General features: G+C 40.9%; 2 protein-coding genes across 3 annotated transcripts in view; both read right to left on the bottom strand.

The window, feature by feature from the left end:
* Window positions 1–3,744, bottom strand: part of LOC121096597 (transmembrane 4 L6 family member 1-like) — a 53,727-nt gene extending 49,983 nt beyond the window's left edge. Inside the window, exon 1 of one of the 2 annotated variants that reach the window (XM_040612732.1) lies at window positions 3,626–3,744. In XM_040612732.1, coding sequence (XP_040468666.1) covers window positions 3,626–3,691 — 66 coding nt within the window. In that variant the 5' untranslated portion in view covers window positions 3,692–3,744. Of the gene's footprint in view, window positions 1–1,691; window positions 2,467–3,625 lie in introns of those variants that run through there. The other variant, XM_040612733.1, reaches the window with a different exon arrangement.
* Window positions 3,745–4,152: 408 nt separating this feature from the next.
* Window positions 4,153–26,451, bottom strand: part of WWTR1 (WW domain containing transcription regulator 1) — a 77,214-nt gene continuing 54,915 nt past the window's right edge. Inside the window, exons 3-6 of the mRNA XM_040612786.1 lie at window positions 20,468–20,667; window positions 9,680–9,813; window positions 8,978–9,090; window positions 4,153–7,898 (exon numbers count right to left, since the gene is read on the bottom strand). Of these exons, the coding sequence (XP_040468720.1) occupies window positions 7,714–7,898; window positions 8,978–9,090; window positions 9,680–9,813; window positions 20,468–20,667 (632 nt within the window). The 3' untranslated portion in view covers window positions 4,153–7,713. The remainder of the gene's footprint in view (window positions 7,899–8,977; window positions 9,091–9,679; window positions 9,814–20,467; window positions 20,668–26,451) is intronic.

The following is a 26,451-nucleotide window of genomic DNA, read 5'->3' as shown; positions in this document are numbered from 1 at the left end:
TTTAAAAGTTAAAAAGAATAAACTATTTCCCAAAGAAATCAAGGATGAAACAAGAAGTTTGAGGGATTCAGATCAACAGATACGCTTCTTAAGAAATTCCTAAAACAAACTTTCACAAACCAGCTTGCCAGACTGGATGTCTCAAGTCTGCTAGTTCATCAATGTATTTGCCTCATCTCTTCCCTAAAATTTTCCTCCTGAAATAACGATTCCATGGCCTGTGCTTTCAGAAAACTTACGTACTCTGCACCTACTCTAGAGATATGTGAAGAACTTAAAAGTATTCAGAAGCACTAAAAGCTGGTGAGCAATATACAAAAATGTTAAATAGCTAGATTCAGGTACTATGAGTTACGTTAATAAAAGTAAAGCAGCCTCAGTGATACATCATGCAAGATAATAACAGAAATTATAAAAAATCTCTTCAGAAAAAGCTGTGTCTCCCACCTGTTCCACTGCATTGCTAGGGAACTTGAGAGTACTCTTTATATCACCACCCACTGATGCAATCATCTTACATCTATCTATTCTTTAATCTGTGGTTAGCAGCTGTCCTGCACCTTATCTCCCATTTGTCTTATTTATGCGACACCTTTAGGAACATGGAATGCTTCTCGTCAGCATTCATCAAAAGGACAGGAAGCTGCATAGTGTACAATTTTGATGTATTAATAAACAGAATACATAAATCTTTTTGGGACACTTGGGATAATCACAGATAGGAAGCTATGATACCTAAAACCAAAAGCAACAGGTGCTTTATGAGTAAGTGCTTCTGAGATGCCCAAATACATGCTGGTTTTCTAACATGAAATAATACACTGCAGACACCAAGACAAGGCACACACGTTTCATCTTGCGATCTGGACTGCATTTGCACCTTGGCCTTGCGGTGTATTGAACAAGTATCAATGAACTGGAACCAGCAGCTCAGCTGACCTAGCATTTTAAAGCGCCAACAACAGCGTTCCTAAATCTGTTCAGTTATGGTTAATATCTGGGGCTCTCCACTAGCATTTAATTTAAATGGAATCATGCTTTCCTCCATTGTTCTGGAGTAACTGAAGATTGCTCTCTGTTTTTACTGAACAAGGCGTTCAGTAACGTCAAGGAGAAGGACCGATCGTAGATGGTTGTAACAGAGGAAGAAGGTACAATGGGCCCGTGGTACTCCCAGGAGAGAAATCACAGGTAAAGAAAGTACAATGCTGGACAGGGACAGAAAGATGATGGCAAGAGAGAAACCACAAACTGGGAGATCTGAAAATGTTAGAACAGATCACAGTAGCCCTGACCAACTTGGAACACCACACTCAATTTTAGTGTGTACAAATGTTAACATATATACGCTTACACAGATGCGGAAATCCTAGTAGCCTAAAGAAAAAAACATTAGTATGGTTTGCAAAATCTCAGAGATGCACATGTTATCTGAAGCTTCATTATTCACTCACATAAACTGGCTGCTCAGTGACTGATTGACTCGGGTGCTGAAAGCATGGCAATTTTGACATTGCGTTGCATTGTTTCAGCTAAGCATTTACATAAAAAGAAATACACAGGTTATTTAACAACTCAGCTTACAACATGTGGAGTGTGTGCATGTGATTTGAGCCTACACATTTCAACTTAGCCTGACAAAACTGGTGCCCCTGCACACCTAAACTACACGAAGCTGGGAGCGCTCTCACCTGTCTCCAATAAACAGATTGCAACAGGATGATACATTAAACACCGTACAGTGTCACCTGTCAGGAAACAATGCATTATTTACCTGGCAACTCTTTGCAAAAAAATTTGTTTCTAAAATTAGGAAGTAACATACACAAAAAGTTAAAAGACATCTTTTGCTCTCGGCTGAGCAAATGTCTGCTAACATCGTTCTGTGTTCATTGCCTGTCCACAGTTCAACTTCAACTCCTCCTTTGCAGCTCCTACACTGCTGGTGGTGTAATCAGCGACAAGGTAAATGACTGCAAACTCCAGAACGTCTGCCACCTGAGGAGATGGGGAGAACAACTTGTTCTGTGACATGTATATGGGGAGTCTTTACCCCAGAGAACAGACGTAGTACCACAGTGATGGATGTGAATAAAAACCCAGATAGAACACCTAAAGTTTTTTTTCTTGCCAAATTACTTTTTCACTAGGACAGGGCACACTGTTTAACAGAAAGCACAAAAGCTCTCCCAATACAAAGGGGCTTTCTTACAGACATCTTCACCTGAGAAGCATCACTGACAACCTCCACCTGTCACTGCTAATTCGCTGCGGGACCCTTTGCTGAAATAGAAACTGCTCCCAGCTGCGGATCCAAAGACTCCAAACCGAAATAAAGTCACCGGTGGGCACTGAAAAATACGCAATCGAGCTACCGAACCGTGCTAGGTAAGAGTGGCTTTCGGCATTATTTCGAGAACGGTACGTACAGAAAACCGCCCAGTGGAAGGTCTCCACGGCCCCTGAGCGTGCAAGCGCTTCCTGCCGCCACAGCTCTCGGCCGGCCCAAGGCGCAGGCCCGGCACCAGCGCCCGCTGTCCCGGCCTCCAGCGTTGCCTCTGGGGCCCGCCCGCGGCCGCGGCTGGCGGGAGAGCCCCCCCGCCCCCCTCGGCCCAGCTCGCCGAGGCGAGCGCTGAGCGCCAGCCCCGCGCCGCCCGGCACGACCGGTAGCGCAGCAGCTCCCGCCGGCCGAGCCGCGGTCCGCGCCTTCGGGCCGGCCGCACAGGCCGGGGCCGCGTCCCGGCTGCCCCCTGCCGCCCCCTGCCGCCCCCTCTGACCTGCTGCCGGCCTCGCTCCCGCCGCCTCCGCCGGCCCGACTCGCTCCTGGGACGGCGGGAGCCGCAGCCCCTTGCGCGGCTCCGGGCGGAGATCGACGGCCCCCGGGCCCCAGTTCGTCTCACCCTCCGCCGGGGGCCGTGGCCAGAGGCGCCGCGGGAGCGGCCCCCTGAGGCGGCGGCGGGGCCCCGAACGCGCGGGCGGAGCGGGCTGGGCGCGGCGGGGCGCCCGCTCCTCACCTCAGCGCCGCCGCTTCCCGCCTTCGCGCGTGATGCGCGCGCCCTCGCTCCGCGCGCCGGCTTGCAAGGGACGTGGTTTCGGAAAGGAGAGCAGTGCGGCGGCACAGCTGCGGTAGCGGAGCAGCGCGGCACAACCCCCGCCCCAACACAAGCGGCAGCCTGTCTGCAACACTGCACGCGGCTCCGGCCGGCGCACTGGAAGACGAGGTGCTAGCGGTGGGCGCCGCGGGCCGCCCCAGGGCGGTTGCTCGCCGGCAGCGGCGCTGCCTGGAGCCGTCCCGCCATCCCCGCCAGCGGAGCGCCCCGGCTAGCGCGGCCTGAGCGGAGCCCCGGGCCCAGTAGGGCGGGCGGGGGGCCCGCCGGCGCAGCTGCTCCGTTGCCTTGTCGGGTGGGAAAGCCAGGCCATCGAAATGCCTCCTCCAAACGAGCGGGGGTCTCGGCGCACCGCGGCCCCGGGAAAGCCCGCCTCTCCCCCTCCCCCACTGAAACGGCCCGCTGTCGGCCCCCCGGTAACGTGGGGCGCGGAGAGCCCGCAAGCCGTGGGGGGCTGCATCAGCCGCATACCGGGCGACCCCCGTCGGCACGCGCTCGGCGTCCCCGCCGAACCAAACCTGAGCGAACCGAGCCCACGCGCCGCCGCGCCTCTTCGGGTAAACGCGAGATCCTGGCAGCAGCATTCTAACAATTAATTAGAATAATTCTGTAAGGGCATGACTCAAGGAACACTATTAAAATCCACAGTACTAGTTGCACCGGCTGTTGCAGCCCCGGGAGCGGACAGAGCCGCTCGCCCCCCGCGGCCTCCAGCTCCCTGGCGGCGGCGGTCCCGCCTGCGTGTGCGCGGTATGAGTTACCGGGTGCCACTAAAAGAAAAAACGATGGCACCGGGGCGCACGCTGTAACCGCCACTAACGGCCATGGCAACTACTAATGAAACCGAAACGTAATGGTAAAATAACCCATTTCACTTGCTAAGTGCTAATTAATTAATTCAAAATGTATGCCTTTTGCACACAATAGTACATCTGTACCTTTATTCCAAGCAGTGTTACACAGCTCCCTAGGAAGTACGTACTAAAATCCTCCAGAGAAAAAAAAAAAAGAAATAATATAATAAGCCAATATGCATCCAAAATCTTTTAAGTTCATTTATATTTGTTTTTCACATACAAGATGGAAGAAATAAAAAAAACCCAAAAAACAGAATCAAACCCTGGATACAACAGTTTGATCTGATTGCTTTAGATACATAGAATCTGTTGCAAGGAACTAAAAATTAAAAACAAATGCTCACACATGCCATATAATAATAAAAAAAAAAGTAAATAGAAAAGCTAAAGTACTAGCATGTACATGGATGTATTAGGAAACAAGTTTATTTGAACACCCACATTTTTCTGTATTTAAAACAGACATTTGAATCCTTCCCTTCCCCTAAAGAGCATTTGTTGTCAAAAAGTCAAACCCAATCCCTCCCCAGGTTACATTTTAACAGTAATACCAGAATACAAACTGTAATTAACAGCATCCCGTTACTTCTGTATCACCATGACTTAGGTCTGCCACCCTCACCGATGGTCAACAATAAAACCGTCCAGCTGGAACATTTATTGTATTTATACTACAAGTAGGCAGTGTACGTTTAGTAAAATAAATGTTCAAAACCTGAAATAGTACAGTGAAACACTGTCACCAATAAATCTAGTTTTGTAAGAATTACATACGTTTTGCATACTTTAAAAGTTCTGCCATAAGCCTGTTTAAAGCCAGAAACTTTTTTAAAAAAAGAGAACTTTAAAAAGTAGATTTTGTTGTTGCTGTACTTCATTTGATACATTCTCTCCATTACAAAAATTAAAAGCTCACAGCATAAAGCATCACTTTTAACCACAATTTGGTTCATGACAGTAAAAATCTGATCAAAGATCTTGGCAGTTCTTTTACACTTAAGTACTGTTTCACATGCTGTTGGTTTGTTATGGAAGTAATATGGAAATATAGTTGAGGGGGGTGTGTGTTTCCTTTTTAAGGTCTTTGGACCAAGACACTTTAAACACCTGAAACACCAATGAAAGAGAAATCAATTTTGTAGTTCCACCATTCAGATAAACATTTTGGGTGCCTTTACTAGGAAACCACTGTAAGAAGTACAACCTTCAGCCAATGAAAATCAGTGTAGCCAAACTGAAGTCAACACAGGTTAGCTAATTCATACCAGCTGAGAACCTGATTTGCTTGGAAAATCTTTTATTATGACAAAATTTTAATTTACAATAGTACAGACTTACTAGCAAGTGAACAAACTGCATTTTCTAAACATCATCTAATGAGCAATATCAACTGAATCATACTAGAGCTCAGATCTGCAGCTACTGTAAATGGTTCTAGCACCAATGGGTTTCAGTTTGTTAGGCCAATTATGCAGTGCTGATGAGTTGGCCTTACAAACTGGCATCACAACCAGACACCACAAAAATCTCCAAGTCTTTTACCAAAGTCAATCACTTCACTAAAGAACAAAGCCTTAGGACCATCTGGTTTTCATTTAGGCTGAAAACCTGAAGAAATCCTTAAAAGAGAGAGACTGATCATAATTACAGTAACATTGGTCAGCCCTGCCCGGTCCCCTGTTTGTTGAAAGAAATTTCTGTTATCTCAACAGTTAGCACTAGCAAAAATAATAATTAAAAAAAAAAAAACCAAAAACCCAAATAACTCCTCTAAAAGAATAAAAGAAACACAATGCCCATACAGTAATTAAATTCTGTGCAGACACAACTCTGCTGTCACATCTCATTTTCTACTAAAAAGACCCCACAACATAAAAAAAGCTACTTTTCTCTATGTAATAAAACTTCATGACTGAAAGTCTTTGCCTTCCATCTCTTTTTTTCAAAATTTTGGTGTGTGTGCTTTTTGTTTTCCATCTTCTGATATCACATACACCCACAAGTTCATCATCAACATGACAATTTATCATATCAAGTTCTTCTTTATGTTCTTTACTTAACACCGGTGATTTGTTTTCTGTGCATCCCTATCCGCGGCCACCCTTCCTGGCAAGGATCTAGGTTTGTTACACAATCATTTGTCTTCCACACCTACTCCATGTTCCCATCACTTCATCTCTGAACTTTTCACCTACCTTCACCCAACCTGAGGGAAAAACATCTTTAGTGACCAATATTGTGGTGCATCAGTAAGACCTTGTGTTAAGTGTTAACAGACCTGGCAAATGCACATTTGCACTGAGTGCTACATCTCTTCCTCTCTCTACACAGCCTGGATCAAGCTGAGAGAAAAGTTTTAATGCCTTTCATTAAAAGACATATTTCTCAATATAAAAAGCTTAAATTCATAGATTATAAATAATACAATTTCAAAATATTTAAGAATTTTAGGACTTCATTTGCATTTCAGGGGAACTGCAAGCTTAGTGTCCTTGATGCCTTCTCAGTCCCAAACCTCTGATAAAGTATTTGTATGATATACAATAAGTAGAAATACACAGAACATGCCTTGTGTCCTGTACAACAATTACAGTAAGTGAAAGACCTAAGAACTAAGCAACTTTACCAGACAGGTTGCAATACTGCTTTACCACTGCCTTGATAAAGTTACCATCTTTTTTCATGTATACAACTACATGTAATTTTGACATTGTCAGTTAAAAATATTACCAAAAACTGTATGAGCAAGGGTTTTTTTCCCACTACATACAACACTAATGAGTTGTGCCACATTTTTCAGACCTCATTTTAAAAGCATGGTTTTGCATTTATTTGCCACAGATTTTATCTATATAAAAAATTGTTTGTTCATATGTTAAGTTACAAAATTGTAGTGCTTAATATAATAAACATCAAAATCTAAGACCTTTTAAAAAGATGTTTGTTTATAATACATTGTTTTGTTTTTATAAGGCAGCAGTCAGTACCAGTCTGGTTTATTTTGCAACAATATTGTAGTGTAAAATTGTTGCTAAACAGTTCTGGTACTTTCAGATTGGAAGTATTTATTTTCTGAAAACTATACAGTAATATACTGAAAAAAGAAACTGCAACAGTACTGTTTGTGCCTTTAGAAATATATAAGGAGAATTATTATGGCTGATATGGATCAGATTTAATCTGTATTCCATATAGTACAGTTAGTTACAAAGAATGAAAAAAAAGATTTTTAAAGCTTAAGTAACTTGATAAAAAAAGCGTCTGGTATTATTGTCATAAACATAGTAATAAAACTGCCCTCGTGGTCTGATGCTGTGCACATTTTTTTGAATCAAGTGACCTAGTAGTTAGCTTTTGTGATTCATGAAGGGTTTGTGATGTTAATCAATACCTAGGAGATCAGTCAAGGACATGCACAAACACCACCCACTTTCTGTCCTTAAAAGTCAAACATTTCTGCCTGGTCTGAAAAGGTAAAGAAGTATATAGATATGTGAAGAAGTGTGCTTTCATTTTTAAGAGGAAAAAATATATATGCATATATGTATTTTTATATATATATATGTATTCTGTATTTAAATTAGTGTCAATCAAACCCAGGCAGAGAATAAATTGATCATAAAGATGATGTAATAAAAGTCATTAAGGCAGTAAGTTGTATCGCTTGAGGATTTTCAGATATTCTACCTCTACCTCAAGAGGAAAAAGAAATGTTGAATTGCATTGTAGGCCAAATCAGCACTGAATGATTACAGCCAAGTAAGGAAGGGCTCATTTTTGTTAAGTACTGACTCCACATCGTTGAGAATGGGGATGAAGTCTTCTGACTCTAGAGTCCCAAGATCAACATTTGTTCCTGGAAGGCAGTCGAGGAAATCAGGGAAACGTGTTTGTTGTGGATTTATGTTCATTGTTGTCTGTGCTATGGTATCTCCTAGGAAAAGTAAAGAAGAACTTTTGAAATACCAAACTCTTATTGTGGGTAATTTAACACAACACAATTGATACAAAAATTATATTCCTCCTTTCCAGTAAGCACTTGTCAGCATTCCTATCCTCTACAAAAGTTACCTCAAAACCGTATTTGCTTGCAGAACGCATATTCTTCTAAGAGTTAATGTCATGTCCTTGCTTTGTTCTCAAAAGCACAAAAGGCCCCTTCCAGCAGTGTTCAAAGTAATCATCCTCTGACCTTCCACTTGGGAAGCACAACAGTTCAAAGTTTACTGTCTGCACAGCGAGCCATACAATCGAGTTTTACGTAAACCCTCTATCATGCTCTCTGCACAAGGCTGAATTCTGTCCATAGGGCACAACTGAAGAAAGTGTTTTACAGCAATGCAGCTCTGCAGTAATATATTATTTTTTCATCAATTAGTAATAACAAGCATTATAATATTTAATAGAGAAACCATTCACTCTTTGCATCATCTACAACCTCTGATGACTTCAGAAGGAAGTTTAGGTGAGGAAGGGCTGAGAATTTCACTGTCTGAAAAAAACCGGATTTCCTAGTAACTTATTTCAGTATTTTAAACAGCACGAGGACACTCATATAAAAATAAATACATAGCAAAACCTAAACTAGGTAACTACATTCTGTCTGAAGAGAAATCCAGCTTTGCCATTGTAAGAGACTTATTAATGAGACTGATTTCCCAAAGTTAGAAAATGCAGTGATTTGTCCCAAGATTGTAACCCAAGACCACATTTTTACCATGTATGAAAACACAAATCAAGGCTCACATTTTCCAACTTTGACTTGTTTAGTATCAGTCTAAGGTAAAAGGGTAGAATCTGGACCTAAGTTGAAGATGAGAGCCTTCTATGCACTAAGTAGCTTTTCTAGGCGCTAAGTACCTTGTAGGCATTTCCACACACACCCCAGTCTCAGCCTGTTCTCCTGCATAGGGAAGTGAGAAGTTATCGTTGTTACACAATTATAAAACATTACTGGGTATAACACAAAGTTATTAGTATCATTATACTGTAAGATAAATTAGAGTATTCTACCTGTATCCATCTCATCTACGTTGCTGAGGAAATCTTCAGGTGTTGTTGGTATACTGTAGCATCCTAATCCCAAGCCACTGTCTGTACTCTGCTCCCTGGAATGGTATGGCCCACTATAAATTGAAACGTGAAAAAGCCTCAGTAAAGATGTTCAGGTAGACATAGTCCCTGATCATAGTGTTTGAAAAAAGTTAGATTAGATATTAGAAAAAAAGATATATAAAAAAAAAAGATATTAGAAAAAAGTAGGTTAGATATTCAAGTTAAACACTAAATAAGCCTCATTCTGAACTGTTGGCCATTAATGTGGTCATGTTACATCAGCCCAAATATAAAGCAACTGAAGTGAGGCCACTCTTAAAATTCTAAAATACACACATGCATATATGACTCTCTAGACAAAAACAGTTCTGACAGCCTAAAAGAATTGAGTTTATTTATGCTTAGGTAATGTACCTGTTCTACCTAGAGTCTTCTACATACACGTACAGTGCAATTAAATCCACCTGTTACCATTTGTTTGATTTCGCTAAGATTACTTCTTGAAGTACAAACTGAAAGATTTCAGGTCAGCCACTCAGCCATACTCCCTGTTCACAGTAAGTACGGAAGATGATAAAGGAAACTACTTCAGAGATACAGCTTTAAAAGTGTAGAGAAGGCAACAGAACCAATTGCCTAATGAAGAGGACATGAACTTGCCTGTTCAAGAAAGGATCAGATCCATTACTTGTAATAGGCCTCATGTCTTGTGTCATGGCAGGCGTATTCACAGCTGTCTGAACTGGGACCATGTTCTCTGAGTCCATGGGAAGTTGTCTGCACAGAGCAGCTTCCTGAAAAAGCAAATAAATACAAGGGGAGGGTTATTCCAACAGCTCAGAAGTACTGCAGTCTTGTAACAAGTGAAAATGTAATATATACACATTATATATAGATGGCTATTTTTTCATATACATATATATTCAGGAAAGTAATTCTAGACAATGTAACTGATGACTGCTGGTTTACACTGATGTGAAGAAAATCGTAAGGTAGACAGAGAGTGTTTTCCATACCCACCTGTGCTGGCTTAAACACAGCAGAACCTACCCTTCAGTTCCTAGCTCGGCTGGATGCCAGTCCCATAGTTCAGTCACGAGACAGGTGTGTTTGAGGACTTTCTAATCAGCTTCCCACTAAACCAGGGAGCCCGTTTGCCTGTTTAAACTACCCTCTCTCATTTTGCATGTTGCAGATCATGAAATGCTCATATAAATGGCTTTACTGGCAGAGCTGTCACACTGACAGCCTTTCATGAGGGGTAGTGGCAGACAGCCAGGTCGAGTCAAACCTTGAACAAGCGCAACTACCTGTAGAATGACTGCACTTCTATGGCCCTGCTGCCTGCAGAGAGAATCCCTACAAAATAAATTACCTATGTTATAACCTCAGACACCTTGTGCATCGCCTCATCATAAACCTGCACATTACAACTGATTATTGACAGCCTAACCCATGCTTCATGGGCCAGCTAATTCCACTTGAGAGTTTTTACATGCATACTTGAACTGTGCTATACTCAAATCACAATTTCATTTTACTGTTCAGTGAGACCAAGTTCTTTGAGAGCTGAAGTAGAAATAATAAACTAGTTTAAAACCTACAGATTCAAATTTAACCTTCCACGTATCTGTTTCTAACAGCTTACCTTAAGTGAAATTGCCCTCAGTTTAAACTGGTGCAAAAGAGAGGCACTGAAACTATGTGAGTTGCTACTAGATGACATAATTTGCTATATACCAAATTACAAAGAATATCATTTGCAACCATACGGTACTTAACATGTTAGAAGAAAACCACTAGAACCAAGACTTTGACCCAATAATCTTTAGAATGAACCCTCTGCCTAATGATAAGCATATGACTAATGACCTGTCTCATGCACACTGTCTTTAGGATGAAAAATTAGCAATTAGAGCCACAGGAAACTTGTTTCAAAATTCCTTCAGAAAGAATAAATTCTTCTAGCATTATCTCTGCAAAACCACCATGACATCTAGTGGTACAAAGGTTTAGACAAAGGTTGTTTGGCTCCACGGGGATGTTCCAAACAAACGTCCTAAGACCTTAAAATAAGAAAGCTGTACCTGTTTTTTCCCTAGTTTACTCACCTTTTTTTAAAATATGGAATAAGCAGAGGCAGCATTTCATCACAGTAGAGAATTTTTTCCACTTAATCAGTCATTCATTCTCTCAAGTACAGAGATTAACATGTTTTTGAGCTTGTAATATGTTTTACTATGTTTTCAATCGATTTCTTCATTGAGAAGGACCGGTGTGGGCTCTTCACAAATAATGTAACAATTATTCATTGGGAATTAACATATACTGGTGCCCATGAATGCAGTATTTCCTTTATACCCAAATTATCAATATATTCACTGATAAGTAATAATTTGCATTAGATTTAGTAAGATTAGATTGATTAGATTTAGTAATATTTGGTTAGTTCGTAAGTGTTGAGAATAAACAGTCTGAAGAGCCTTAACAGCTTATGTATGTCGGTACGTTTGTCAAGTGACAATTCTAATGGTGATGTTTCTGTTTATGAAAAAATCAGCTGGAGTCTGTGAAAATGTGCGAACTTCAGAAAACAGGCAGACCGTCTTTTTTAACTGTCTACAAGAAGGTACTGAAAGTGTTTTTTTAAAATATAATAGCAAGTGCAGCAACACAAGAAAGGCTAGTACTAGAAAAACAGCAAGAAAGAAATAACAGAAAGATAAAGAGAAGAAAAGGAAGAGATAAAATGAGGCTGGATATACTTAGCTAGGATGTTTTTTTAATTAAAGTACAATCCAGTAATGAAGTTCATGTCTTTGATACTTAGGCTGTGCATTTTCAAATCTCACTGGACATTTTTTCACACTAATAAAGGTAAGATCAGAACAGAAAAATTAAAGAAGGGGCAAAAAAGAGAAAGAAAAAAAAAAAGGAGAGAAAAAAAAAAAAAAGCCTTTCCCCTAGTTTGCTAACATGTAAAATACATTTTGCTGTCATTCTGGTTCATGTTCATGTCATTCAAATCATGTTCTGGTTGCCATCATTCTAAAAATCAAATACTAAAAATAAAATAAATGAAAATATCCTGTTCAAGATCCAAGTATTTGCCTCTTTCAGAATATTGTGACTAAGTCCTAATTCGATGGAAATTACTTCTCTTTGCTACCTTGCTAACACGTTAGTGCACAGAAAATACTGCCCCAATACCACTCTTTTTTACTTTAAGGGTGACAGACATTGTAACAGGTTTCCCAGAGAGGCTACAGAGTCTCCATCCTTGCAGATATTTGAAACCTGACCGGATGCGGCTCTGAGCAACCTGCTGTAGCTGACCTTGCTTTGAGCTGGACAGCTGGACTGGACAACCTCTAGAGGTCCCTTCCAACCTCAACTATCTTGTGGCTCCATGAATCAAAGAATGACCATATGCATACATACATCTTCCTGTACAACATTTTGCTTTTCTGTTTGGGACAATCTTCTTAATAATTTCTTGCCAGTTGTCATGCCTTTTTTTTTTTCAACTATCAGACAGAAATTCAATTGTATTGCTCAATACAATTGCACTGTATCAAACATACGGCTGAAAATGTGTTGCCTGTAGGAAGCGATGGAAAATGTTTTCTGTATCCTGCAACTTCTCAACGGATCATATAGTACAAACCAGTGTCTCAACTTGTTGGGGACTGTGTCTGTGCGTGTTGGGTGGGTAGGGGACAGCTTGACAAGCTTCCTGCTCATGAAAGAGAAAAAATACTAAAGCTGAAAAGTTGGTAGCAGCAATTAACCAGAGATGACAAAGGCTAACAACCCACTTCTACCAGAAAGCACTGCTGAAGAAAAACTATGGAGGTAAAGACATGCACCTGTAGAGAAGAAAGGCCATTATTTAAGGGTGTATTTGTTGACAATTAGTAGGTGGATTCACAGCAAGAGTTTTGAAACTCTTCTGATAAAAAATGCCAGATGCCTAGCAGGGATAATATTCTAGTGCCTTGTGTTTCTACAACAGGTAATGATGTATCGACAGCCTAAAGTTCTATCTGAGTAATTAACTTTTACATAATTGTTCTCATATACAGGCAAAGATGGCATAATTATTTCTGAGACTAGTAAATTCCATCACTTTAAAAGACTTTTATTGAAAACAGTAGCTGGAAAAAGGTAACATAAGGCTTTTCTCATTCTTCATGTCATGCCTTCCTCCTTTGAGCACAAACACACCTCTTTCCTCTCTTAAATCTATGATTCCTCCCATAGCTTTCCAAAACAGCAAAACACAAAGAACTAGTAGAGATCTCTGAATCTCCAAATACTTAACAAACTCAGTTGCACACAAAAAGTACATTGCAAAAGAAGTGTTGTTCACAAAGGGAGTTTTATATGTTTAAATCTCCATGAAATACATATTATCCTCTCACACTGAACTGCACAGAAATAGGCAAGTATTCCCTTACAGTTTTTTTATTTCCCTTACAGACTGACACAAAAAATGTCCACCAAATAAACAATACTGAAAGGAGAAGATAATTTCTTACATCTACCACTGCTGGCTTGTTCTGTCTGGCAAAAACAACCAACCAAAAGCTGCACCTGTATTACCTTAATTTAGGTTAATACAGATACACAGGCTGTGTTTAAGGACACTCCTACCAAAACAGCTCAAGTTCCAAGATGAGGTTTATCATAGGTCAGTATGTTTTTTTGCATGCTGAAAGCCCTGGGCACAATGTGTTAACTTTTTAATTGCATACACAGTATAACTGCTCTGAGCACACTTAGCAAGTCTGGTTCGAAGCTCTGGTTGTTTCATGTTATGCTAGAAGAACAATTTTCTGATAATGCAATGTCTGTGCCACTCCAATAAAGAGCTATAACTGTACTTGAAACGACTAATTGTAGCTAACAGGTGCAAAGTGACAACAGAACAGGTTTTATTGTGGGCTAGATGCCCAAGCAAGTGCCACAGGCAAGCCTCCATAGGCCCAGCTGAAATGTCACTGCTACCAAGCTGCTAGACTCAGGTTAGCCTATACTTCCCTCCAGCCACACCTTTTTACAGAATAGACACAGGCACTGCCTTCCTCCAGAAAGACACAAAGATTTTTCTGTATCATGTTGTAAAGGAGAAAAACTTAAATCACTGGTTAGCTTCTGTAACTTACCCCATTTCCATGGTAATTTAATTTCCAAAAGAAGCTCAGAATAGACTACTAACAAAGTAAGAACAAGGGCTCAGAGACTACATTACTTCTACACATCAGGCTGCTTACCCTATGGCCAGTAAGATGAAGAGTCAGCCATTTGAGAAGGATTTTTGTTAAACTTGAAGCTTTTTCATTGAACTGCCTTCCACAAATACGAAAGCATTGCAAAATGTCCATTCTTTCCATGGCACTGGACTTACTGGTCCTGCACAAAGTGCTGGCTGGCTATTTTCCATCCTGCAGCTGACCTATGCAATCAGGGAATTCAGATAATGGTCTCTTTGGAAAACCCAGTGCCAACTGCTGGTTGGTCCCACAAGGAGAAATTCATACCCAGATTTATTAATCATGTCCCCAGATAGAGTAATTGGCTCTCCTAACTGCTAAGTGCAGCAGGGCCAACAATTAATTCCAGGAATGTTTAATCTACTACATGATTTAGACAGACCTTACAAAGCAGGACAATTTGTGAGCTGAAAAGCCTCCAGCACTCTACAGGAAGACTCACACTGGCATCTACAAAATCTAAGTTCCCATCTCTTCTTTGTTGCAAGAAACACTGCATTTATTATACAGTTACTTCATCTGCTCTCGTTTGGGGAATGGTGTGGCATCTCCCCTGTCTTTATTTCAACATACTGCGCATTGCTTGTAATATTAACTCAATAGTACTTTATAATACTGAACAATAGACTCCTGCATACTGGGAAGCAGAGTACTGGCTCTACCATACATTGAAGTATGCTTCCCCTCTGATGCTGCCTGATGCAGATACTGGTTCAGAAGTCACATTACAATCTTCATACTGCTACAAATGTTAGACTTCTTTGCTTCTTTGATATTATTATAGCAGTGGTCAAAAGTAACAGAGGAATTACACAATCACAAAAGCTGCGCAGCAGCCTCTTAATGTCCTGTTCTCTACTGTAACTGTGACTACAAGGTTCTTAAGAAGAATATTCAAGAATCTCCTACCCTAGGTTAAAAAGTGCGGCAAAAAATGCCAGAGACCTCTTGCAGCCCTGCGAATGGCAATATTATAGTTGGAAGCTACAAGAATAGCCTTAGCTATTCTAATTAGCTCTTAGCTGGCAGCTCTCAAATGCAGGAGTGGCTTCTGTTGGCCAGTAGATACAAGGCTTAGCATTTAGTTCAAAAAGGACAAAATGCCTGTGATGATCCGCTTGGCACTGCAGCATATGTGATTTTAAAAACTCAAACGGATTCTCAAAATCAGTAACAAAACAAAATAAATTTAAAAAAAACCACCACAGTACTCTGATTATCACAAAGGCATGTCAAAAAGCTTCAGCAGTGGTTATTTGCTGAATATAAAAAATATTTAAAAGCTTCAAAGCATTGCAGTGAGCTGAATTATTCACTGCCTCTGAACACAATTCTGATGTGGAGTCCTTTTTAGCTGTATGCCAGATAAATCCAGAAATTTGTTGTCACATTTCCTGGAACCCTCCTTGGCAGAACTGAACTGAGTTCCATGCTTAGTGGCCAAACGGTCATTTCCAGCTGGGGGAGATGAGCAAGGGCATTTTTATGGTGAGTTTACATTGCTAGTCAGTGCAATTCCTTTTCTGCCAGTCATACTTAGCGTGGCAAGTAAGACATCTAGACATTGCCCATGCCATCAGTAAACATGACTGTGGGCCAGTCTGCACAGGTGGAAGAGCACAGCAGGGCACTTCGCTGTTCAGGTTGCAGCAGGCCAGTATGGTTCTACTCTGCAAGGACAAAGCAATGATAAATGTTCCTCTGCATTCCCATACGCTGCTCCTTCTACAGCCTCTTTTGAGGTCCTCTATCTTTCTATGCACAAATTTAAGGAATGGGATCAGGGGTAAGAAAGGAACCTGTGAGAAGTCTTGCCTTTTTGTGACTGTAACCTTCACAATAAGGTGGAAGATGGCACTTGTGCACACAGAGAAGTGCTGGCGCATCTTCCCTGCAAGACCCTTGCAGAGATTTCTTTTTGACATCGCCTCTAACTACTTCCATTTCCAAGAAGCTCTTGAGCAGCAAGCAGATTCTCCCTTTTCCTTTGGAAAGATGACAAAAACAAATCAGTAAGAAAGGGAATTAACTCTTTCCAGAATGACAAACCTGAGTAAGGAAACATTTAAATAGAAGCTGTCATACTGGTTTTCTGAAATGCTGCCATTTTTGCATGTACTCAAGTCTCCAGTTCTAGAGGCTTTACCAACTAAATGAAGAGGAGGACAAAGAAGGAAACAAATTCCTCAAGCAGAGCTTCCAGAACTGTGTATTCCTCCCAGCTGGGTGTGCTGCTCCACCCGAGCAGCTGCAGCCCAGAATGTCTGTGGGGAGGCAGCAGCTGCTTCCAGGCTGAAGGGAGGTTTGTGACCCTTCACAAGAATTCCTCCCCTCTCACTCAACTCCTCACAGTTGCTAGCAGCAGCATGCACACTTAGTCAGCATTCTTCCCTTAGATACGTTACACTAGAAAAGCATAAGCAGCAGTGAAGGGTCAGGGCAGGAGTATCTATGTTAACACCGAGGAGTCCAGAGGGATTTGTCACACTCTTCTCAGCTGCCAGGGTTGAGAGGCGCTCAGGTGACTGGCAGGAAGTTCACAAAGTTCTGTTAGGATGGATGCATTTTGCATCTTGCTTTCCTTCGGTGGGGAATATGTTGTTCCCCAAGAGCTACACCAGTTTTGAAAACTTCAGTAATGCAAAGTGATACTGTCCTGCTTTATATAATGTGGAGCTCAAACAAACACAATAAACACGATAGATGCAGGGTGGTACTGGGCATAGTAAGTTGGAGTCTTGATTAAGTATGACACAGCTGCAGTGTGTGTGTTAGTTTCAAAGTAAAACACAGTCAGCAGAGTAGTGAAACCAGCCCTTGTGTTAATGGCACAACTGTTTTGAAGCTTCATTTGCTCTTGTCCTGAAGGAAGAACAGAGCCAAAGAGAGTAAAAATAGCTAAACACGTTATATTAGCACAATGACAATTATAACCAAGCTCATATCAGATATCCCCACTCTTTTCCCACAGTCATCTCTATTATGTTCTGACATCTTGATGGTAAAGGAGAATTCAAAAGACTTGAGATCACTGCTCGTGTCAAAGAGCACCACCCTGAACACAGTTCTGCACGTACAGGTAATGTATAATGTAACTCCCAAAACCTAAGGGTAATGGAAATTGAACATGGGCACAAGATGTTGGTGCCTGTACGGTTTCCAGACTCAGGTCTGAACTATGGAAGTTCAATTCCATCCTGATAGAAGCAGGTAAAAAAATTCAGAAACCTCAGTGAAATTGTACCTGCCTTTCACCCTTCTTCAGCAAGAACACTGAGCATTTGCCTAACTTTGAACATGTATATATATGCACTAAAGATGACAGGAATAATCACATGCAAAGATAGCCAAGTGTTGTTGCAGGAACTATAAAAGCACGTAATTTTAATGCTCTTTTATTTTTCTCCAAATGCAGCTAGACGGTGCTGTACGGTTTCAAAATGTATTAATGAATTTTTTGTCATTACTTTTGTTAAGTAATTTTTTTAAAGTTCTTATATATTTAGAGGAAGGAGGGAAAAGAGTAAAAAATATAAATTAAGCAAATATATTGTAGAGTGTTTTTACAAATATTCTCAGTAATGTTTTTGTGATTCTACTTGCCAGACATCCATCTTCATTTTGTCATCAATCTCTCTTTTACAAAAGCCTACTATATGATACTGTGCACATTCATCTTACATTTTGTCTTTCAGTCTGCACAAGATGATGTTACTAAGGTTCCAAGCGTGTAACTGAAGAGAAATTTGACTTACATATAGTCTGTACATGGGAAGAAAAGTACAATCATATTCTTGTTGTTAGAAGTCTGTATTAGTACAAAGCCCCATATCAAACTGCATTTTCTGTATATGAAGAAAAAAAATCACTCTGAAGAAAATTCTAATAACCTTTAATTTGATGACTGATTGTAATAATGTCTGTTATTACTTTTTGAAAAGTGATGTTTCTGTAAAATGCAACTAAAAGTTGCTTGTTCTGAAATAAAAGCATGGGAAAAGAACACCTCACATTCTCAATCATTACAGACATTAAAAACCTCTTCTTCCATTAATTTTACTGACGTAGTATGTTTAAAAAAAAAAAAAAAGCCAAAACCCAACATATTTAGCCAAACCATCATTCAAAGGCTGCAGAGAGAAAACCAAAAAGCTGGCCATCAATTTTAGGTTTTCATGCATGACTGCTGCCTCTTAAAGATGAAAAATCCTTTGTGAGCACATCTCCCTTCTGGTAAATCTGCTGTGACCATCCAGATCTCTATTTCAGACCTAAAGGTTTTAAAGATTTATGTGTCCCTTTCTTTACTACCTACAAAGTCTTCCCAGAGGTCGTTGGGGTGCTCCAGTCTGGTTTCATCACTAATGTGTTCTCTCAGTCATTCTCCTCCAGACTTGGAAGAAAACGTGCATCACTCCTCACTTACTTGCGGCTAGTCAACCTATGACACGTACTCTGCTACTCCTCCTCACAGGGAGGTGTGTGAGGATTTTTCTTAGGCTTATTTTTGCATATTACCCAAGTCACTAACATTTTGAAACTTTACAGCAAGTTATGGTTCTCTAATAAATCATCAGAAAAGTCCAGCCAATTGGTGTCATTAGCCCAGTAATAACCACGCTTCTACCCACTGCAAAGAAATGTCATAGTGTATTTCTAAATACAGTATAAACAAATGTCACCCTAAAATAACTGCAAATTATGGTCCAATCTCAAAGGCAAAAGGACCGAAGGCATGAAATAATAATTCCACAAAATTATTATTTCCACAGAAGACGGAAGCAAGGATGGTAACCCAGCAGAGACATTGTCCGAGCACACAGGGATGAGGTTAGCAAAGCTAAAGGCCAGCTGGAATTGCATCTGGCCAGAGGAGTCAAAGACAACAAGAAGGGCTTCTGTAAGTACCTGGGCAACCACAGGAAGGCTAGGGAAAGTGTGGGCCCACTGCTTTTCCTATAAGGAAAGGCTGAGAGAGCTGGGACTGTTCAGCCCGGGGAAGAAAAGGCTCGGGGGGATCTCATCCCTGTATATAACCACCTGCAGGGAGGGTGCACAGAAGACGGGGCCAGGCTCTTCCCAGCAGCGCCCAGTGCCAGGACCAGAGGCGACGGGCACAAACTGACACACACGAGGTTCCCTGCGAACATCAGGGAACACTTTGTTGTCATCACTGTGCGGGTGCCCGAGCCCTGGCACGGGCTGCCCGGGGAGGGGATGGAGTCTCCCTCCTTGGAGGCATTCAGAAGCCATCTGGATGTGGCCCTGGGTGAGCAGGGGGCTGGAGATGATGACCTCCAGAGCTCCCTTCCAACCTCAGCCAGTCTGTGATTCTGTGGCTTTGTGAAAGTTACCATTTTTAAAGGTACTTAGAACTGTAACTGCAGCATTTACAAGGCCACCAATAATGGTGTTATTCTTGATAAAATGTATTTTGTTCACTCTGTTCCTGAGAGAAACAGGTTATTTGTTTTCTCTAAGGAAGCTGATTAATATGCCAAGCAAAACACAGTATCACCAGTGGCATGGTCCATAATAGAAAAACCACAGTTGTTAAAACTTATTTCCTTAAGGTATGTAAAGGAAGTTACGTAAGTATTTTATCCAATATAAGTCATTATAAAGAGCTGAAACTTAAGAAATAGAACAGTAAACAGAACATCCACAAAGAACCGTCTCTGGGAAGTCTTCAAATCAGAGTTATTCATGTAAGACATGAATGTGATTTTATTTTAACTCAAAGGCAAAAGGGTGCAAATTACAGATTCAGAATTAGAGTCAAGGACAACTCCATATGTTCTGTCTTTATCTTAAGTGAAGCATGAACATGGTCAACTATGCAAGCCAAATTAAACTGAGAATACATCAATGACAGTTACTCTAGATTCATAAACAGACACAGAACAAAATTTGGTCCTTATGCTACTATTATAGCTGGTAAGGAAAACACCAAAACTGTAACTCCTGACAGATGGCCATTTTGTGTTCTGTTCAATGCTAGTTTAGAGAACAAAATTAAATACTCTATTTATATTAGCATTTTGGTTGCCCTCACGTAAAACAATTGTTAATCTTGACATAAAGTAACAGAGCTACTTAACTGCACCTGGTAAAAATTTGGATGTATTGAACTAAAGGCTCTTGAACAAAGCAAGAGTATCCTTGGTGTTACCTGTCTCAGTAACTCCTCCTGACGCATCCTAATTCGCTCCCTTTCCATCTGGATTCTCTGGAGCCTCAGCTTCTGCTGCTGCTGTTGCTGTGTGGTCAGCGCACTGGGCAAATTCAACAGCCCTGGCTGTGGAGTCTGGGGAGGACGACTCTGCTGCGACATGGCTGTATTGGGTGTTATTTGGTGCTGGTGATTCATGACTGTGGGAAAGAAAACAAATCATGGCTGGTTAAAGAGAATCATACTTTAAGATAACAGAGGGCCTAGGACACTGTTGCTTGCTTACAGTATAGAGTTATTAGAATTACTGTATTTCAAATGACTGAGAACTACTCGATCTGGCAAGATTTGGTACTAGTAACTGCTTGATAAATTATGTTTAATATTTCATACGTGTATAAAACATGAATACTTATAATATAGCAAGTATTTATTGTCATTCTAGTATGTTCAACTATTTACCTAATAATATGTAGTAAATGACATGTAATTTTTTAAACTGAAAATCTGTCTACAAATGTGTGCTTGTAACATGCAGTAAGGTAGTAAAATTATTTTCAATCTTAACATTTTCTTTATTGACAGATCTACATTTTTCTGTCCAAAGGACTATGATTTTTACCTTCCTTTTTATCTTTCACTCCTTGTTCTTACCATAAGAACAGAAATCTCAACTCAGTTCTACACTTCTCAGACCTGAACGTATTTATGCTGTGCCATGTGTCTGACCTTGAAGGATACAGTAGAGCAGCCACTGTTAGAAGTGTGCATTGAAAGAAATGGGCTGATGATTTCACAGCCTGAATCAAATGTATGATACAGATACAATGCAAAATGCTGACTTTAACTCACTCTGCCAGTTCCAAGTTAAAAAAATTTTTGAAAAGTTGACTTTACGCTGGCCACCTCTCTGCCAAATCAGGTCTTGTCTTGTCATTCTTCAACTGGAATAACGCAGGTACACAGGCATTAAGCCAACATAAACTTTGCCCTGCTTCATTTGACAGAAACATTTACACATCAAATCTGAATCAAATTTTTCCTTCTGGGTGATCCCATATCACACAGGTCCAGCATGTAGAGTGTGGAACCATTTAAGAGTGCAGCTGCATGGTATTTTAGCTTCAGTGGCAAATCCAGCTCAAGCAATAATTCAGGTTCAAAACAGTCCTGCAGCAATATAACCTTTTCATGGACAAACAGCTGTACCCACACAAATGACATCATGCTTCCACATGAAACCAGAGTGTTGCTGTTTATCACTTCTTCCATACCCAGCTGCTTGTTCCTGCCCACATGCTACCCCTTCACTGAGCTGGCAAAAGCATTTTTGTGGCCACACAACAAACTAAAAATTGCCTGAGGATAAAAAGAGGGTATTTCCTGTCTAGGTCAGTTCCCAGCAAAAGTAACTGGGTAGCCATGAAACTGCTTATGTGCGACCAATGTAGGAGCCCAGGCGGGAAAAACAAGCTAGTTGCAGGAAAGGTGGACTAAAGCCAGCACTGAACAGTAATGTTTCAGTGGTAAAAAAACAAAAAGGCTAGCAAGCTGCAGTGCTGAGAGGGGAAAGGCAGGATGGGAGCTGGGTGCTGAAATCAAACCACTTTCCTAATGGGAAAACAATATCTGAAACCACATTTTAAGATGCAGTGAATCTAACCTTATTCACATTAAAATAAGTAAGAAATATTGTAAGTACAATTATACAAATTATACCAGTGTAAACCTGCTGTTAAATTGCAGGACCATAAGCACTTAGGCAGGAATTTAACTCTTCTCATATGCGTAAGCATGTGCTTACATTTTTGGCATGTTGATGGTAGAGTGAAGAGAACAACCAGGCCAAGAATGCAGGCTGGCTGAAGGATTATCACAACATACCAAGTTCTCCATATGAAAATTGCTTTCATCTAAGCAGCACATGCAAATGATAGAACCAGGCAAAGTTAAGTAAAGATTAATAGCCTGTACGGTGTGTCTGGGATATGCTCAGGGGTAGGGCATGAGTTGTAGTACTATTTGTAATGGCTATTTGTTGCCTTTGCTATATAAAATACTCCCTTCTCCCTCAGCTGATCTGTACCCACGTTGCATCACAGCTGAAATTATACATGCAAGAAGGCAAAGAACAAGACAGCATGAAAATGCTGAGGAATACTTCTCCCTGAGCTACGGTCCCCAATAACCCTCCAAGTCATTTCTTCTCATGGGGACAGACAAAATATTCTAGTGTTTCTTGGAGTACATTTCTTTCAAGTAATACTATCCATTGGTACATACTATCAAGAAACTATAGGAAGCTCAGTACAACAAATAAAGTAAGCATTCCCACACCTTGACATTAAGAGTACAGAAATTACATCACAATGAATCTTCCACAAGTCAATTATGCCACAAGTATGTGATCATATTTCTAAGAAACAACAAAAATCCATTCTACTTCCGAAAATTTATTTACATCGTTAAGTCTGATAAAGCTATAGCTATGGCAAGGTTTTACAAGTTTCAGCACAGGCAAAGGAGTAGGTAGGAGCCATCCTCAGCCAATTTCACCACCTGCATTATTTGGCTCTGCTTCTCTTTCAGCCAGTGCCTTTCCCCTGAGAGGTTCTTGGGTCTAAACCTCTGGACAATGGTCCACAAAAAAACAGATCTGTTCAAAATTACCACTCACTGGAATGGCTTTTAAAGAACCCTTGCTTTGGGTCATAGTGAGAAACTTACTGAAGGTCATTTGAACCTGCTGACCACCACATTTTTCTCCAGCATAAACTGCTTCAAGAAAAAATGGGATTCAGGTAACTCTCCATTCTGCTTGAACACCAGACATCTATCTTCATAGCAGCCCAAACTGGATTGACTCAGAAACATTAAGTGTAGAGGAGTCATGAACCTGTGCTTTCAAACAAGTACAGATAGTTTTGTCAAGGTATCTGCATAGAGGATGTTTATGATAAAGTCTAACTTAAAATGGAGCATTAAATTGATATGGTGATAAAATCAATTTTGTTTTTTTAATATCATTCAAAACCTGTTCATGAATACACAGATGCTAAGGCCCAGGTTTTGATCCTACCAACTGCATAACAGCATTGTTCCACTTGAATTATCCTTGAGTGCAATCACAATAATGTCCCATAAGCAAATCTAGGACATATGTGGTCTACTTTTGTGACGTCAAATCCAGATTTTGGGCATGTGCATGCATACATGTAATGCACATAAAGTTAATCTAACCAAATAGTCACTACAAATTAAGATTAAGTTAATTTAGATTAGCTTAATCTAAAACAAATACTAACTGGAAATAAAAACACTATAAAACACAAGACTGTTAGGCAATTCCTTTTTTACATCTATTACAGAAAACAAAATGAAACCAAAAACGGGGACATTCTGTAGCACTTCCCACAACAACTGCGTCATTCAGCTGCCCTAAAAATATACCCTAAGGGTCAAAATGTTACATGTACAGTAATAAAACAGCTGATTCCGGGAACTGGCTGAAAAGTAATTAAATCACGGCAGATTTGCAAGTACTCTTTTGCATTGGTTCCACTGAAAGGCCCTGAAATCATCATGAGCAAGCCTTCAGTTAATGTATTAACGTTTAGGGTCTATACCAGCCATTCACATGTGAAGGCACATGGAATGTGTCCTTTGCAAAACAGCCTGTCCAAATGGTCCTCCAGACTTTTGGCAAGCACTGCCTGTCACCTTCCTGGGGGCTACCATAGCCTGGGCCATCTGAAATGCAGCATATAAACTCCAGTTTGAAACACTCCCACAGGCTAAACCACAAGGCCCAAGACATGCTGTGCATGGAAGATGAAGTGCTTATTCATTTTCCCCTCAGACAACAGCTGCCACTGCCACTTTCCTCAGCAGTTCTTGGCCTATATTAGGTGCTCTGGGCACTAGAAAACTCCACGGTTTGTGCACTAGCAAATACCCATAGGCAGCACATAAATCCTTCATATGTGTCATGTTTCCCTGCTTGCTCAGTTCCCTGTCATCCTCATGCTTGTGCAGGAAACCATCTGACTCACGGGCTCCATACTAACAGAAATTCTTGAGCTTGAAGCTGTGTGTGAACATGCACACACGCTTGCAACTAGGGTGTCACATTGAGCAACACATTTTCCAGGACAAGAGAGGGGTACAGGATGTACTCCTGAGGAGGCAGAGTACAAGAGAAAAGTTCAAAAAGCTTTATCTTCATATTGCTGATTCTGTGTTTGCAGAGTACCGTCTAGCACACCTGCAGAAGAGCACTGCTGCTGCAGCTGTGCTAGACAATACTCTGCAAATGCAGAATCAGCAATATAAAGATCTCACTTTCTATACAGAACTGATCATGGAAGATAAAGATGAGAAAATGGTGGAAAGATTTTATAATCTCACTGGGGAAAGTGTAAAAGAACAAAATGGACAGTATTACCAGGAATAATCCCCAAAAGTAATATAGAAATGGTTACTTATGGGTAATCTTACATAAATTAGAAGTTCTTGATCCAAGACAGGAAGTGTTCATAGAAAGTATGACTGTGGCTCTCAGGAAAAGAATATAACTGATGGCAAAATGTCTTCAAGTTCCAGGGAAAACCCAGCTGAAATATCCAGGAAAACAAAGAAAACAATAACAGCCAGGAGTGGTAAACAAGTATATCAGTTCCATCTAAAGGAGCTATCATTAAGAAAGAGACAGGCTGAGACAGTAGTCTGCTAAGCACAGGAAGATAGTGATGAAAATTCCCAGATTGTACACAACAGTCAGAAGACTGTGAGGAACGGAACCACTTTAAAATTTTTGGTGCCAGAGATACCCTTGGGCATCCCATACTGTTGTGTAAACATAGTGATTGTCGGTGTCAGTCGTTTTCAGTGGAAAAGTCTGCAATTGCACAAAGCAAGTCCAGTTCTTCTGATATTCAGCAATTCAAAGACACTGTATGGGCTCCTGATCTATCCAAGACAAAAGTTCTTCCTGATCACGATGCCAGGAATAGCATCCAGCGTTGATATCCTCCACATAAGCCAGGAGTGAAACAGTACATTTTCAAAGAATTAACAATATGGTTTGGTCAGAGTGCAGATTAGTTTTATGACTTAATGCAGATCAGTACTAGATGCTCTGATCAGGAACAGGTTAGTGCTGCACTGTATCCTGGGCGAGCCTGGGTCTAAAGGCAGCTTTACTACCTGTAGGTGGTGCAAAGCCCACACTGATAAATCATTCTGGACCCTGTGGAAAGCTGTGCAGGCATACCTACAACCATCTTTGCAACATGCTTCCAGACTCGGGTGTTCTGGAGAGCATAGTACAGAGATGCTAGCATGTCATCCAATGTGACTTCTCCAGAGGCACACAGATGTCATTCTATTCCCAAATCAAGTCTCCTGGAAGCCACAGAGTGCAGTGCAGAGGCACCCACTTCATTTTATGGAAGTGTATCCACCAGCCTCGAGAGGCTCACTGTCAGACCTGGGCTAGGTCTTCGTACAATTTCAGATCTGGGATTCTCTGCATAATGCTCTCAAAAGAAAGATGACTATATTACCAGAATGTAGACAGGCTTATACTGAAAACTACAGCTTCCTACATCAACAGCTATTCTGAGGAATTCTGACCCAAGAAAATCAGAAGACCTACAGAACTCTCCAGGTCAAAGAACATAAAGTCTATCAATGATAAATGATCTTTCCATGTTCCCTGCAAACCTAGTGGCAGCTGGAACTTCAGAGAAATGACACACAAGAAGGAAATGTGTTGATGCTACACACAAAGCCAGAGGCACAAAGACAGGCACTGGCGGTAGTAACACAAAATGCACAGCATCCGTAATCCTCCTAAACAAACTATCGGCCCAAAAATCCTGCAGTCTGGCAGAGCAGTTAAAGCTACTGAATGATGCTTCAGAAAACCTACTGCAGTAGTGCTGCACAAGCTGCAACCAAAAGCATTTGCCATTGGAGTTCTG

Source organism: Falco naumanni, chromosome 13, assembly GCF_017639655.2.
Source record: "Falco naumanni isolate bFalNau1 chromosome 13, bFalNau1.pat, whole genome shotgun sequence".
In the NCBI taxonomy this organism is placed as follows: Eukaryota; Metazoa; Chordata; class Aves; order Falconiformes; family Falconidae; genus Falco; species Falco naumanni.
The sequence above is the reverse complement of the archived record's forward strand: the minus strand, read 5'-3'. Positions and strand labels throughout refer to the sequence as shown.